Source organism: Elephas maximus, chromosome 10, assembly GCF_024166365.1.
Source record: "Elephas maximus indicus isolate mEleMax1 chromosome 10, mEleMax1 primary haplotype, whole genome shotgun sequence".
Lineage (NCBI taxonomy): Eukaryota > Metazoa > Chordata > Mammalia > Proboscidea > Elephantidae > Elephas > Elephas maximus.
In genome coordinates, this window is record NC_064828.1 from 90,092,348 (window position 1) to 90,109,455 (window position 17,108).

At 44.0% G+C, this 17,108-nt stretch overlaps 1 protein-coding gene across 3 annotated transcripts in view; it reads right to left on the minus strand.

The window, feature by feature from the left end:
- POMT2 (protein O-mannosyltransferase 2) overlaps nt 1-17,108 on the minus strand; it is a 58,029-nt gene that overhangs the window by 20,011 nt on the left and 20,910 nt on the right. For 2 of the 3 annotated variants that reach the window (XM_049899722.1, XM_049899724.1), the window contains 7 exons: nt 16,710-16,814; nt 14,644-14,752; nt 12,767-12,875; nt 11,067-11,226; nt 9,648-9,754; nt 8,887-8,969; nt 5,046-5,155 (listed from right to left, as the gene is read on the minus strand). In XM_049899722.1, coding sequence (XP_049755679.1) covers nt 5,046-5,155; nt 8,887-8,969; nt 9,648-9,754; nt 11,067-11,226; nt 12,767-12,875; nt 14,644-14,752; nt 16,710-16,814 — 783 coding nt within the window. The remainder of the gene's footprint in view (nt 1-5,045; nt 5,156-8,886; nt 8,970-9,647; nt 9,755-11,066; nt 11,227-12,766; nt 12,876-14,643; nt 14,753-16,709; nt 16,815-17,108) is intronic. The other variant, XM_049899725.1, reaches the window with a different exon arrangement.

The following is a 17,108-nucleotide window of genomic DNA, read 5'->3' on the forward strand; positions in this document are numbered from 1 at the left end:
TGTTTTATTTTTTTATATTTATCTACATTTATTTTATAAATGTTATGCTTTAAAAAAAGAAACCTTGTTGGCACAGTGGTTAAGCACTCAGCAGCTAACTGAAAGGTCAATGGTTCGAATCCACCAGCTGCTCCATGGGAGAAAGGTATGGCAGTCTGCTTCCATAAACCCTACGCCTTGGAAACCCTATGGGGCAGTTCTACTCTGTCCTATAGAGTCGCTGTGAGTCAGAATTGACTCAATAGCAATTAGTTTGGGTTATACTTCAAAAAATATGTGAAAATAGAGACCTAGAGACACTGATGAGACATTAAACTGTAGGCCAGTGAGGGAGAGCGCTAGAGGTTAATTAGTCAAGTCCCCTTATTGTACGGACGAGGGAACAGGCTGAGAAAGGCTAAGTGATTCAACGACAAAACCAGACACTTGTGTCCCTTGGCTCAACATACTCTCTCTATACTACCATCACAGCTTCATGCCTCCACACATAGGCTAAAAGTGTGTAACACTAAGACTGCCTCAATAGGATCTTTCAGAATGTAGCCTTTCTCTCCCTTTCCACAGTATAGAAGATCCTGGCCACCACATCTGTAACCTTACTATCTTCCACACGACACCTGTGGCAAAGTGTCACCACAGAATTGCTAACAGTGGTTTTCCACCTGCCTGTAGATTTGAATCATCCGGAGAGCTCAAAACCAAAATAAAAATGCACATTGCATGCACCAGCCTAGATATTGAATCAGAATCTCTGTGGTGGAGTCCTGGCATAAGAATTTTTTTTGTGTGTGCTTTAAGTGAAAGTTTACAGTTCAAGTTAGTTTGTCATACAAAAATTTACACACACATTGTTATGTGACCCTAGTTGCTCTCCCTATAATGTGACAGCACACTCCTCCTTTCTACCCTGTATTTCCCATGTCCATTCAACCAGCTCCTATCCCTTTCTGCCTTCTCATCTTACTTCTGGACATGAGCTGCCCATTTAGCCTCATGTATCTACTTGAACTAAGAAGCACACTCTCCATGAGTGTCATTTAATGTCTTATGCTCCAGTCTAATCTTTGTCTGAAGAGTTGGCTTCAGGAATGGTTTTAGTTCTGGGTTAATAGTAAGTCTGGGGCCATGTCTTCAGGGGTCCCTCCAGTCTTAGTCAGACCATTGAGCCTGCTCTATACTAGAATTTGAGTTCTGCATTCCACTTTTCTCCTGCTCCCTCAGGGACTCCCTGTTGTGTTCCCTGTCAGGGCGGTCATTGGTGGTAGCCAAGCACCATCTAGTTCTTCCGGTCTCAGGCTGATGGAGTCTCTGGTTTATGCGGTCCTTTTGTCTCTTAGGCTCATATTTTCCTTGTGTCTTCGGTGTTCTTCATTCTCCTTTGCTCTGGTTAGGACCAACTGATGTATCTTAGATGGCCGCTTGCTAGCTTTTAAGACCCCAGACGCCACTTACCGAAGTGAGATGCAGAACATTTTCTTAATAAACTTTGTCATGCCAATTGACCTAGATGTCCCCTGAAACCATGGTCCCCAGACCCTTGTCCCTGCTACTCTGTCCCTCGAAGTGTTTGGTCATATTCAGGAAACTTCTTAGCTTTTGGTTTAGTTCAGTTATGCTGACTTCTCCTGTGTTATGTGTTGTCCTTCCCTTCCCCTAAGATAACTCCTGTCAACTACCTAGTTAGCTAATACCCCTCTCCCTCCCTGGCCACCCTTGTAACCATCAAAGAGTGTTTTCTTCTGTGTTTAAACCTTTTCTTGAGTTCTCGTAATAGCGGTCTCATACAATATTTGTCCTTTTGGAACTGGCTAATTTCACTCAGCATAATGCTTTCCAGATTCATCCATGTTATGAGATGTTTCAAGGATTCATTGTTCTTTATTGTTATGTAGTATTCCGTTGTGTAAATATACCATAACTTGTTTACCCATTCATTTGTTGATGGGCACCTAGGTTGTTTCCACCTTTTTGCTATTGTGAACGGTGCTGCAATGAACATGGGTGTGCCTATACCTATTTGTGTGAGGGCTCTTATTTCTCTAGGATATATTTCAAGGAGTGGGATTGCTGGCTCGTGTGGTACTTCTATTTCTAGCTTTTTAAGGAAGTGCCAAATTGATTTCTACAGTGACTGTACCATTTTACATTCCCACCAGCAATATATAAGTGTTCCAGTCTCACCACAACCTCTCCAACATTTTTTATTTTATTTTTTGGATTAATGCCACCCTTGTTGGGGTGAGATGATACCTCATTGTAGTTTTGATTAGCATTTCTCTAATGCTTAATGATCATGAGCATTTCCTCATGTATCTGTTGGCAGCCTAAATGTCTTCTTTGGCGAAGTGCCTGTTCATATTCTTTGCCCATTTTATAACTGGGTTATTTGTCTTTTTGTTGTTGAGGTTTTGCAGTATCTTGTAGATAGAGATTAGATACTGATTGGATTTGTTGTAGCCAAAAATTTCTTCCCAGTCTGTAGGTAATCTTTTTACTCTTTTGGTGAAGTCTTTGGATGAGCGTAAGTGTTTGATTTTTAGGAGCTCCCAGTTATCTAGTTTCTCTTCTGGTATTTGTGCATTATTAGTAATATTTTGCATTCTGTTTATGCCATGTATTAGGGCTCCTAGTACTGTCTCTATTTTTTCTTCCATGATTTTTATCATTTTAGATTTTACATTTAGGTCTTTGATCCATTTTGAGTTAGTTTTTGTGTATGGTGTGAGGTATGGGTCTTGTTTCATTTTTTTGCAGATGGATATCCATTTATTCCAGCACCATTTGTTAAAGAGACTGTCTTTTCCCCAATTAACGGACTTCGGGCCTTTGTTAAATATTAGCTGCTCATAGGTGGATGAATTTACATCTGAACTCTCAATTCTGTTCCTTTGGTCTATGTAGCTGTTGTTGTACCAGTACCAGGCTCTTCTGACTACCATGGTGGTATAAATAAAAAAAAATTTTATTTTATTTTATTTTTTTATTTATAATATAGTTGGTTCTAAAGTCAGGTAGTGTGAGGCCTCTGACTTTGTTCTTCTTCAATAATGCTTTACTTATTCTGGCATCAGAATATTTAAAAGCTCTCCAGGAGATTCTAAAATCCAGCCAGGGCTGAGAACCACGGGACTAGTGGTAAGTGAAGAATCAAGGATGAGAAACTGATACTAAAACCCGATACCCTGGGTGAATTTTCTTTTTTCTTTCTCTGTTTCTTTTTTAAGTAGATGTTATTTCTTAAAGCAGTTTAAGGTTTACAGAAAAATTATGCAGAACATAGAAAGTTCCCATATACCGTCTCTGCCCAACACAGTGTCTAGGTTAACTTCCTAGTAATAAAAAGAAGTAATAATAAAGCATTTTGAGAAGCAAAACTTTTTTGCAAAGTGAAGAAATTAGTCATTTCGCACAAAGAGACGCTTTAATTGCAGACTTCTCAAAATAGCAGCCTACCCTGTATGTACTTCCTCATCTCCTCGTTCCTCCTTAAGTCACTGCACATGCGACTTCTGCCCTTCCCCCTCCACCGAAACTATCCTCATCAGAGTTACAAAGCCTCCTATTTTGCCAAGCTTAAAGGCTTCATTCTCAATCCTTGTCTTCTCTGAAATCTTTGCACAGCTTGTCGCTGCTGACACTGTCTCCTCCTTCCAGAGACTTTCTCTTCCCTTATACTTTCCCTCCAGTTCTCCTTTGACCCCTCTGGCCACTCCTTCCTTTTCAGCCTCTTCTACTGGCTCTGCTCTGAGCACCTTTACACATTGCCTTAAGTGTTGCTGTTCCCCAGGGTTCCTTCACTGGTCCTCCTCCCTCTGCACACCCTTTACGGGCAAGGCCACCCATTTTTTTGTGTCTCTAACACCCATATGCTACACACTCAAATCTCTCTCCTGAGACAAGCCCCAGACCTAAAATACATAAAGGAAAACGCTTCCTTTCCATCTCCAAAGCCATTCTTCCTCCTCTAGTTCTGACTATGGTGAGACCGCATTATTGCACACATACCCTGACATCCCAGTGACAGAGCTGGACATAGCTCGTCCCTGAAAGGCATCAGTTAGTTGGTCCTGACATTCCACCTGTGATGCATTCTCACATTGACATGCTCACCTCAATCCCTGTGGTCTTTGCCTCTGTTCAGGTCCTCACCATCTTTTGCTATGATTATTGCAACAGCCTCCTAACTGGTTCCTTGACTCCAGTCCACCCTCCTTTAAATCCATCCCCATGCTCCTACTGGAGTTATCTTTCTGAAATAGAGATCTAATCACATCTTGTCATCACTTAATAACTTTCATTGGCTCCCCAATGTCTATAGAACAAAGTCAAGTTTACCATAACCTTAAAGCCCCTCCACAATCTGGCCCCACCAACCTCTCCAACATCTTCCTTTTCTCTCTCAGGCACCTTCTACCATAGCCACACCTAACACTCCTTAACATGGACACAGGGTCATTCATTCAGTCAGATAATACTTGTAACTAACCCTCATATATGCACTTTACATGTATTATCTCAGTCAATCCTCACAACCCAATGTGGAAAGAGGTGCTTTTTATTTTCCCCAATTTAAAGATAAGGGAACTGAAACACAGAAAGGTTAAGTAACTTTTCCAAAGTCATGCTCTAGTAGAATCAGTTTTTGGGATAATCTAGTCTGGTTCCTGGGTCTGTGTTCAAAACTACACATTACTGATAATCCACAATGTGCCAGGCACTTGACTAGGCATTTGAGCCTTCCAGGAGTTAACAGTCAAGTAGCAGAGACAGGAGGAGTGTGAAAAGGGTTACCACATAGGTATGCAGAGGGTGCTGAGAAAGCCTCTCATTAGAGGGGCATCTGACCCAGTACTGGGTGGGGTGGGGTTATGGTGGTTAAGCTGGAGGTAGCCCAAGGGAAGAGGAGAGGAGCAGGAGGAGAAAGAGGTTCCAAGCAGGGGAACTGGTTTGGGCAAAGGACTGGAGGCAAGAAAGAGAATGGCACCTTCAGTCAGAACAAATAGCTTAGTGTTGCTGCAATACAAGTGCACAAGAGGCTCACTGACCTGCTGCTGGCGGGCGCCAATGCCCTCGGGGTAGAGGTGCCTGTGGGAATGGAGGTAGCCGCTGGCCATCCGGAGGTTCTTCACCGTAATCACAGAGCCATAGGCCAGGTCTGAGAGGAAGGCAAGCAGTGGAAGGAATGAGCTGATAAAAGTGCTAGAGTCTGCCCCTGTCTTGGGGGGGTCTGTGCCCACCTGATACAGTGCTAGAGTCTGCCCCTGTCTGGGGAGGTTGAGCCCAGGACTGCCTAAAGCCAATGCACAGTTGCGTTCTTACTCCAGTGGAGTCAACTCAAGACTGAGTTACTACAGGGTCTCACCTGTGTCCTCCCTGCCTCTATCTCCTGAGGACTTCAGAAGCAGCTGAGTGTTAAAAAAAAAAAAAAAAAAAGACCAGACTTACTGGTCTGACAGAGACTGGGGAAACCCTTTAAGCTCAGTAATAAAGGCACTCCTGAGGTTCACCCTTCAGTCAAAGATTAGACAGGCCCATAAAACAAAACGAGACTAAAGGAGCACATCAGCCGAGGGGCAAGGACTTGAAGTCAGGAGGGGACAGGAAAGCTGATAATAGGGAACCCATGACTGAGAAGGGAGAGTGTTGACATGTCATGGTGTTGGTAACCAGTGTCATAAAACAATGTGTATATTAACTGTTTAATGAGAAGCTAGTTTGTTCTGTAAACCTTCATTTAAAGTACGATTAAAAAACAAAAAATGAGACTTAATGGGCACACCAGGGCAAGGACAAGAAGGCAGGAGGGGATGGGAAAGTTGATAATAGGGAAACCAATGTCAAGAAGGGGAGAGTGTTGACATGTCTCAGGGTTAGCAACCAATGCCACAAAACAGTATGTGTATTACTAGTTAAATGAGAAACTAATTTGCTCTGTAAACCTTCATCCAAAGCACAATATAAAAATAAATAAATAAAATGCTAAGTTGATTGCATTTAAAAGTAAAAAAAAAAAAAAAAAAAAGCTGGATTTAACAGCATGATTACCATTGTTTGCAATAGCAAAAGCTTAGAAGCAACTTGTCCTTCACTCAAGGTCTGTACCTCTGTTCAATGGAATAAAGAAAGAAGCACTCTGTGTCTTCATCTGGAATGCTCTCTAGATATAAGGTTATGATAGACTTTTAAGACAGACTTTCACTAAATATCCTTTTGTGCCTTTGAATCTAGTAACCGCTGAAAGTAACTATTCAATAGTGGGGGTTTTGTTTTGTTGTTTTTCCTCCAACTCTAAATTGAGAACAAAAAACAGAATAAACAGCTTGTCCAGGAGCATCCCCTCCTACAGGCCCTGGGTCACACTGAGAAGCCTTTTTTCCTTATTACTGTTCCTCTTTTCCATCCCATGTAATCTGGCTGCCCCCACCCTTCACCACTCTACTTAAACAGGGTCTCTCCCTCTACCAGTGATGGACTACTCCTGCCCTCCTTTGCTCATTGATTCAATCTACAGAATATATCGATTACACAGTGGATCCAGAGGTGGAGGAGGCTTGCTGCAGCCCTAGAAGACCACTGTCTGGAGGAAGGTGGCTTTACACACTGGGAGTGCAGGACAGTGGACAAGTGCTCCAGCAGAGGTATGACAATGTGTGACAAGGTGGGAGCCCAAAGTAGGGTAGGACAAATTCCATCCCAGGGAAGAAGAAAACAACTTGATGAAAGAGATTTTAGCTGAACTGTGCCTTTTATTTCTTTTCTTTTTTTTTTTTTACCGTACTTTAGATGAAGGTTTACAGAGCAAATTAGTTTCTCATTAAACTATTAATACATAAACTGTTTTGTGACATTGGTTGCCAATCCCATGACATGTCTACACTCTCCCCTTCTAAACCTTGAGTTCCCCATTACCAGCTTTCCTGTTCCCTCCTGCCTTCTTGTCCTTGTCTCCGGGCTGGTGTGCCCATTTACTCTTTTTGTTTTATGGGCCTGTCTAATCTTCGGCTGAAGGGTGAACCTCAGGAGTGACTTCATTACTGAGTTAAAAGGGTGTCCGGGGGCCATACTCTTGGTGTTTCTCCAGTCTGTCAGGCCAATAAGTCTGGTCTTTTTTTGTGAGTTAGAAGTTTGTTCTACGTTTTTCTCCAGCTCTGTCCAAGACCCTTTATTGTGATCCCTGTCAGAGCAGTCAGTGGTGGTAGCCAGACACCATCTAGTTGTGCTGGACTCAGTCTGGTGGAGTCTGTGGTAGTTGTGGTCCATTAGTCCTTTAGACTAATCTTGCCTTTGTGTCTTTGGTTTTCTTCATTCTCCCTTTGAGCTGGGACTTTTAAATAACGAGTAGGAATTTGCTAAGCCCCATAGTTCCATTTTTCTAAGTTCTCATGCAAGCCAACATCTGCAGCTCTGGATACTGCTAACCATCTTTACTTCTGGAAATGTTCTTTCTCCTTCTCTGGGTCCTTCCTTCCCTACTTCCTCTTTCCCATGCATTCGCCAGTGATCTATCTCCACCCTGTTCTCCTTTCTACGGTTCCCTTACAGATCACAGCCACTGCCACAGCATCATTTATCCCTTTACTGGGCTGACTCCTCCTCTGAAAGTATCATCAGCTCCAAGCCCACTGGCTCCACTGCACAATTTCCCCAAGCACCTCCAAGTCGACCTCTCTAATGTGGACCTCTCTAATGTGGACCTCAATATCTGCCCTTCCAAACCAGCTTTTTCTCCTGCCTTTCCTGTTTCTCATTCTTTCCACAGTCTTGGAGGGGCCACTGCATTCTAGGCACTGAGCAAGGCACTGGAGAGATAAAATAAGAAAGACGCAGTCTTTGCCTCAAGGAAATAATCACCTAGGTTCAAATCCTCAGTGACATCTCTTCCCTCTCTATGTCCAGTCTCCCTTGTATATGCTCATTTGCCTTACTCCTGAGGCTGCTACCACCATGCCCAGCTCAAGTTCCTGCAGTAGCTTCCCAGAGGATCGCCCTGCCTCCAATCCCATCATGTACTCTGCCACCAGAGTCATCTCTCTACGGCACAGCCTTCCTGGCCTCCTCCCCGCTCAGAGACCTCCACTGGGTCTCCACAGCCTGTTTAATGAACTCAAACACATCCTACTCATGTTTCAAGTCCTCGTAATCTGGACTTTCTATCTTTTCAACCTTATTTCCAATACTCTTCTGCGTATAACATGCGCCTTGAGCTTTGCTCCATCTTCAGCTTTGATCATGCCATCCCTCCTGCCTGATGCATTCTCTCCTCCCTCTCCACCTGTTGAAATCTACACATTTTTCTAGGGCCCAAATCTGAGGCAACTTACTCCATATACTTCCTACCCCCTCCAGCCCCCTGCAGAAGTGATCTCTTGTATCCTTCAATCACCATAGCTCTGTGCTCCTTCTTCATGTACTTAATACATGGTCACGGTGTGTGCAGACTCTCTATACCAGACTCTACGCTCTGGAGGGCATCCATTCCTGCAGCATCCAACGTGGCTAACACTTGCTCAATTACTGTCCGTGAACAAATGAATGGATGTGAGTCACAGAATGCCATTGTGGAATCTCCCACTGGCCCTGGAGAGTCTTGTTCTGTCACCACATTCTTCCTGGCTGGCCTCCCCACAGAGCTGGCTTTGATGCTCTCCTAGATGTAACGAAGTTATTCCTCAGGCTCAAAGACCTTGCTGCTCAGGACGCATTCCTCTGCATTTCACTTGTCCTGATTCACTCTCCTGAGTACCTCTACCAGACCTAACTGGGTCTTTCTCACACTTTGTCATCTATAGGCTAAAATAACTCAAGCTATCATACATGTCCTTGCGAATTCAACTCCCAGGAAAACTTTCTGCTCTCCCACCTTTGTAAAGGCCCAGGGACACTCACGTTCAGGAATGGAAGCATTGTGAAGGTTGTTCCCTGAAAGTCGGGCCTGGAAGGCAGAACTAAAGAAGCCATCACCAGGACCACTGTAGAGAAAGGAAGAGCAGAAGACATGTTCATGGAATGAAAACTGTGGTTTCCCAGGAGCCATGGGAATAGCTTTGTTCAGTTAGTATAAAAGAAGTACGATTGAATTGGTAGTGTGGCATAGAGGGACAGATATGGGTGATTTAACTGGGGAAGTTAGGGTCCGAATCCCAACTCCACTACTTACTTGTGACCTTAGGCAAGATATCTAACATTTTTAAGCCTCAGCTGCTTATAAAGTGGGAATATAAGAAAATCCAAAGAACCCATAAATGATTATGATTAAATGAGATAATATACACAAATGCTGAACATAGTTCCTGACACTTGGTAGATAGACATTAAATGGAAGCTGGTTCTGTTGCTGTTATTGTTATGATTATCACCATTCCCACTGCACACCCTTGTGGCTGCCCATTCCTGCTAACCAAGGGACTTTGTTCAGGGACAAAGGGCAGTTGGCTATTAGGAAATTCTCTTCTTTCAGGTTAGGGTGCTGACCTTTCTGAGCCCTTCGGATAGTCACAGGATAGAAAATAGGAGGCAAGAAACAGAACAAACCCCTGGGTACCCCCTCCTACCATCCCAACCACAGACCGGAAATCACACAGTCCATCCATGGGCTTGGAGACAAGAGGCAGGCCAGAGGTGAACGGCCAGAAAGGTTCTGGCTGTACCTTTTATTCAGCACCATGAAGTGAACAGCAAAAATGGCCGTGTAGAGAGCCAGGGGCAGCACTATGAGGCACAGGATGCGAGCAATCAGGTGTTTTCCCATAGTCACCTGCAAAGAGAGGCCAGCATGGGATGGTAGGCATTGCGGTTTTATTATTCCTCATACCATACATGTGCATTATATAAATTTATATATGATGTATAAATCATAATGGTAAAAAACAGAAAAAAAGAATGGCCCACAGGAAAGAAGAATACGTGGAAACCCTATGGGCTTCCACAATACCCACACCCCAAGCACTACAGGGGGTTAAACATAGGCTAGCCCTTTGTTCCCCACCCCCCGCCCCCGGGCCCTACATCTGGGACCCAGAACTGTCACTGCAGCATAAAGGGCCGGCTGCATCTTTGGCATCTTCACTCACCATCCCCTCTACATTCCAGCCACACTGAGCCCCTTGCACTTACTTTCCCTGATGCTTCCTGCAACAGTACCAGCCCCATATATCACATGCTAACGTCTCCTTACTTCAGTCCTCTGCTTCCTCCCAAAGGCCTTCCTGGGTTGTACAAGACTGGGCTAGTGCTCCTTTTCTATGCTCACATAGTACTTACTAGCTGGACTGTAATTACCTGTTATGTCTCTCTTCGTTGTCTCTAGGAGTCAAGAATCATGTCTTACTCATGTGTCTCACACTTGGTGGGTGGTCTCTACAGATTTTTCTTAAATAAATAAATGAACTTGTTGGGAGTTTAGTTCAGAGGCACAGTTAGCCTAACTTAGGTTTGAATCCTAGATCTACCCCTTACTATCTGTATGACCTTGGGAAAGCTATGACCTCTCTAGGTCTGTTTCCTCATTTGTAAAAGGAGGGTACTATTTACCTGCCTGATAGGGTTGCTAAGAGGAGTAAATGAGATAACGAAGGTAAAGCATTTTGCATAGTGCCTGGCAGAGAATCAGTCCTTAATAAATAATAATATTGTAATAAACCCTAAGGGTCCTTCCTGGCCTCCAAACATGGAGACCCCTGGGTCAGGAAAAGGAAAAATATGAGTTCAGAAAGTCACTTCACCCATTTCACCTATGGTCCCATGTGGTCAGTGTCTGCCACATATTTGGCCTGAGCTCAGCTGGACAGAATCCCCTGGCTGAGTAGTTTGTAGAGTATTTAAGACATCACAGAAACAAACGCCAAAAGAGAACTCCAAGGATATTAGTCCATCCTCTCTCTCCCTGTATGCCTCTCCAACCTATTGACTGTGGCCCACTCCCAACAGAGGGAAGCTGGATCCAGCCTGCCTCTGGCCCAGAACACAGTCCCTCTGCCTCCTGCAGCAGAGGCAGAGAGAAAGGCCAATGGCTCCTGCTAAGCAATATCGGGGAGCAAAGACATTTCTAAAAGCACTTGGGTTCTCACCAATGAAAGACTGAGGTCTCCGAACAGGTGCCAAAGGTCTGAAATGGTGTTCAATCCTACTTGCAGGATGATAAAGAGGCCAACAAACTTGACCCCTAGAGCACCAGCGAGACTAATGCCAGTCAGGCTGAGCCAGAACCACCAGGAAGCAGAGAAGGGCCTGAAAACCAACAAGACACAGTTCAGTTTGGCAGCTGGAACCAGATGCGAAAGCAAGAGCAACAGTGGGAAAGGGCAGGGGGTTCTCGGACTCAGAAAGGCTAAGCTGTGCCCTCTACCTTGGGGGTTCCAAAGAGCACGTGTCTGTGAAACCCCTCTATGTGAGCATGAGTAGGAAATTTTTCTGGGGAGAAGGCCCATAGCTTTCCTAGCTACATGCAGGGCTTAAAGGTAAGCAAGAGGCTCATTCTTTAGTAGCAACCAATCAAGTGGGAGTAAAAGGAAATTCCAGAGAAGCCCACTGGATTTAGTAAGCCCTCTCATTTGTGTCACCTCCAGACCTTGTAAAAGGCAACATTCATTGAGTGCTTACTTACTACGTGTCAGGCACCGGTCCAAGTACTTTAGACATATTAACCCTTTTAATCTTCACTACAACTCATGAGGTCAATCCTACTGTTACCTTCTTTTTACATGTGAACAAAGTGAGGTACAGAGAGGTTAAGTGACACAGCAAGTGGAGCATGGTTCTAACCCTGACAGTAAGGTTCCAAGGTTAGTGATCCTAACCATTTTTCCACACTAGTAATTCCTCATATGCTGCACTGCAAGTTTCTGAGTATTGGCTGCCTCTTCTTCCAAGAGTAAATGTTCTTTAACAGCAAAGACCTACGCCCCTCTGTACCTCTAGCTCCTGGCACGGTACTTGACACATAGTACATATTCATGAAATGGTAGATAAAGTGAACATGGTAGAAATAGAAGATTATCCAAAGTTAATGTGGGCTGGTTGTCACTGGATCAGATTTGATTTGCATAATGTAGCTTAATGAACTCTTTCCAGAGTCAGAACAAGGTACCTTCTGGAAAAGCCCAGGGGAGGCCAGCTCTCTTGGTTTGAATGGAGTGAAGCATGATATGGAAAAGATTATTCTCGAGGAAGAGGAAGCCATCCAGATCAGCTTTAGAACTGACCAGGACCTGAAGGAATCCTCTTGACTGGTATGTAGACCACTCAAGCCAAACTTCATATACATTATTCCCACTATTAGGTCAGGAATGCCTGCAACCATCCAGGCCAGGGTGACAAATAGTTCCCAGGCAGCATCTATCCTAGTGCCTTCTCCTCTAGGATGGAGAATGTGAAGGATAAAGTCATTCTGAGACCTCTTAACCAGTAGCGGTGCAAGGGGGTGGCTTGTGAGATGGCTGGGTGAGGGAGAGGGCATTAGGACCCTTCTGTAATATCCATGAACCCCTATCCAAATCTACTCCCTCGTTTTATAATAATAGTATTCTTGGAAAAAAGGACAGTTGACATTTTCTCAGTTTTATGCAAAGCAAAAATAAAAGCATCTACAGAGAAGTTCCTATTTTTATTATAAAAAATGGTCAATCTAAGTTAAAAAAAAAGTATGCTTTCCTGTAAACTCAGCTTCAAGAGAAGTTCTCGAGGAACCCACCCTAGCCCTGGCCATTATAGAAATTCTGGAGCTGCCACAGCTTCTGATACCCCCCTTCCCAAAGATGGTGTTTCTGACCTGTCTGTGCAGGAGTTGTACTTGACCATGCTCAGCATGGCAGCCATGATGAAGAACATCAGGATGGGGTCAAGGAGGATGTACTGAGACAGAGTGAGGCATCCTGTGTCTGCAAAACATAGCTCACTGGTCAAAAAGCAGAGTCGGAGTTGGGGCCCACTGAGAACCAAACACCCCAAGAGTAGGGAACAGTCCCCCCTTTGCAAGTAAGCATTCGGGCAGTCGAGCCTAGGTGAGCCACTGAGTCATCCATCACTGAATCATCAGGGTGGCAGAAGGTCACAGTTTTGGTATACTAAAAGTCCAATGACAAGAAACAGCCTCTCACCCCAGCTCCAGGTCCTTGACCCAAGTGAAGACCATGTTATGCACTGAGACAGAGCAGTCCTGAGACCAGGGCTCTTCCTCATTTCCATGATCAAAATGGCAGTTCTGTCACCCTGCTGATGTAGCCACAAACGACCTACACTGATAGAGTCTTACTTACCATTTTATATAATGTCTCTGTTGACCACTGATTCTCCATACAGCTGCCATGGCGGTGGCATTTTTTGTTTGTTTGTTTGATTTGGTTTTTTAACTTAAATCTTCTTATGTTGTGTCCCAGGTAAAACCCTCCAATGCCTTCCCACCTCATTTAGTGTGAAAAACTCTTCATGGTGGTCTCCAAGGCATGTATGGTCTTTCCTCTGTCTATACAACTTCATCTCCCACTACTCTCTACCTCACTCACTCTACTCTACCTATATTGACCTTCTTGCTGTTCCTTGAATACACTGAGTGCTGCCTTGAACCAGGACCACTGCACTTGCTATTCCCTCTGCCCAGAACACTCTTCCCACAGATCTCTGCATGGATTGATCCTTGCAGGTCTCTGATCAAAACAACCTCCCCAGGGAGATCTTCACTGACCACCTTACCCCAAATAGTATCAGTTGTCATAACTCTATTGCTTACCCTGCTTTATTTTTCACATTGCACTTACTACTTAAGATATTCTATTACAGACTTATTAATTTAGTTGCTTTATTGTCTAACTCACTAGAAGGTAAGCTCCAGTGACAGCAGAATGTCTCATCAGTTATAAGGAGGCCCAAGAAAGTGACCTGGCACAGAGTAGGTACTAGATAAACAGTTGTTGAATGAATAAATGACTGAATGAATGAATAACTGAAAAGAAAAATTCAAATACCAGGAAAAACCCATCAGTCTTGTATACAGAGGCCCTACAATCTTGTGAAATAGATATCAAAACAAAGCCCAAACCACCCCCAAAATACCCACCTAAATTGATCTGGACTTCTTTAAATGGTAAGCTCCGTGAGGTCATAAATTCACTCATAAGAACAAGGCTAGCAATAGGATCAACTTCCATGGTCAACTCTCATTTATCCATGTGAGGGTTATCCACAGCAAAAATTCACACTGCCATTTTGCTATCCCCTGTCATCCAGCTACTTCTGGGGCATGTGCCCTTGCATTCAGTTGAAACGAGTTTAGGAAATGCAAACTAATCTTAATATTAGCCTAACAGTGGCAGAATTAGAATTCGAAACCTCCTTCAAACACACACACAAATATGTCTTATTATATATTCTAAATTCAAATATAGATACCTTGAAGATTATCTATTCCTTGGAATCAACCATGCCAACTCTCACCTCCAATACTATAAAGGCTTGTTATATATATGTGCGTGTGTATATATATATGTATGTATGTATTAGCGAATAACATGAGTTTTGTATGCACCTTACACAATTTTAAACTTAATTAAGAATTTGACCCATAGATATGAACCTTAAACATACTGATTTCCAGCTACATTAATAATGTGGCAGCCAATTTCCCAAGAAACATGGTATAAGACAACTCACCAAAGGTGAGGAGGGCAGCGGTGAGCAGCGCTGCTGGAAGAGACTTGGATACCTCCAGCACAGTGAGGTAGGCAAAGGGAATCAGCCAAGAACCCAGGAATGCACAGAACTGGAGAAGGAAAAGAGAAGCAGTCAAATAACAGCTATGCTAAGCATCAGGGATCTGCGTGACTTTAAGATAAAGGATCTTGACAACTTTGGCTACCCAAAATTATCTGAAATATCTATAAATAAGAAAGAGGTGGTATAACAGTGAAGAGGAAAACTGAGCAACACACGTTTTCACTGAGCACCAACTTGTGCACGGATATGAAATCAACAAATTTCAGCAGGCACTGTCAATATATAAGACGCTGGGAAAGTGTGGGAGACGGCACAGTGGTTTTAAGTGGGGGACTCCAGAGTTGGCCTGCCCCATCACTGCTAGCTGTGACCCTGAGAAAGTCACATCTCTGTCTCTCTGCCTCTCCATCTGTACAACGTGAAAAATAGGAGTTCCTACCTCACAGGGTTTACTCTTTAAATGAAATAAAGTTCTATTAGCACACAGAAAGTGCTCAGGAACTCGGCTTCTGCGTGAAGCTGTGGTTACAAGCTGAGAAAGACCTCTCTGAAAGTGTCTCCATGGTTTCGAGAATTCCAGTGTTATTTCTGCAATTTCTTTCCTGACTCTTTCCTTCAATGACACCAGAAAACTACTCTTTAATCCACAGGAAGAATTCTAGTTTTGGTAAAAAAGACTGCTTGACACTTAAGTATCTAAAAGGTTGTGTGATTTTTAGTTTTGTCTTTTTATCATCAGCCCTCTCTCATTCCAGAGGGGCGGTTCAAGCCCACCCAGAGATGCCCTGAAAGGCAGGCCTAACGATCTGCTTCTGAAAGATCACAGCCTTGAAAACCCTACGGAGCAGTTCTACTCTGCACACATGGGGTCGCCACAAGTTGGAATCCACTTGAGGGTAACTAACAACAACAACTCTCCATCTACCACACTGCCCATCAAAAGTAAATGGACCAAAAAATGTAAATAGGGAAGCCCAGGGGAATGGGACGTTCTCACATTCGGGTTTTCACTTTTTGTCAAGCAGAAAGCAATGTGTCTAGTGTGAAAGGGAATGAGGCCATTATATTTGGCTCAATTTTCGTAGCAAGTCCACAGTGAGTCTGACCTATATCCCATTATGTATGCCATGTGGTGTTCAACAGCATTAGGAAGACACAGACTCACTTAACAATGTGAACTTGAGGCCAGGGGACCCTTCTTGTTTAATGTGACATGATATGACCATGCAAATCATCCAATGATTAGCCCAAATAAGCACACAGCCATTTATCTAAGTGCTATGAGGTCCTCAAGGGAAGGGGACTTGTAAATGCAAACTGCTCTGAGAGCTCCATGTTCGAGGTCAGTTTCTACAGGCTTCATTTAGCTACAGGTACAGGCACCCAGAGAGCTGGGTGTTCAGGCTTTGCCATGCTCCATTAAGACTGGTGCTGGGAATCAAGACACAGAGGGACCAGGACAGATATGTGGCTTCCCTTAAATCAGGTCGAAAACCCTGTGTGTGTACCTGAAAACTTGATGGGGAAAGAAGTAGGAACCTCATGGCAGAAGTATGAGAATGCTGAAATCTTAAGAAAGGGCCCTAAGAGACAGGCAATACTCCAGTAGCTATGGTCACAGAGAGGAGGAATGTATTATTTGCCAATATTCTGAGGCCAATGTCAAGGCTGCAGGAGATGCCTGGCTGCCTAGATCCAGGCTGCTCTCCAGCCCGATGTCTGCCACACGTGGGAAGGTTAACAGGTGGGAGCCAAGTGTGCTTGCTCCTATCTAGGTTACCTCTGTATTATTTGTGGCTTTCCCTTTCTCTCTTCCCCACCCCAGTTCTGAATCCCTACATCACAGGATGTCAGTCCAATCAATCCATCTCCCACCCTCCCCCCACCCCACCCCTGCCAAAGTCCCTTATCTACACCTGCCACCACTCCAGGGCTTCCACCTATAACATTTCTGACTGACTGTAGTCCCAGGGTTCAGTCTATACCAAGTCAGGAAGCCTTACTCCTCTCATTCCCATGTAGCTGTGATGCTCATATTTGTCCCCAGGCTTCTGGAACAAAAAGGTACCATCATATCCACTCAGGTAGCCAGCAAGACCTATCAGCATCTGAGGAGAGGAGAACACACAAAAAGATAAAAGACATTTGGGAGAACATTTATCTGTCCCCTCAACTTCCCTCCAGCTGCACCCACAGACATTGGCTTCCCTTGACAACTGGCCACAGGAGTTGCCAATGTGACATTTCCTCCTGCAGCTGTTACACAGCAAAGAATCTTTTGTTTGCTGAGCTCACTGCAGAAACAAATCCTCTCTGTATTATGGCCAAGTCCCTGGGAACGGTGCAGATTAGAAAGAGAAAAATGCAATTTGAAGGGCAGAGCCAAAGAGGGGCTCCCTCAT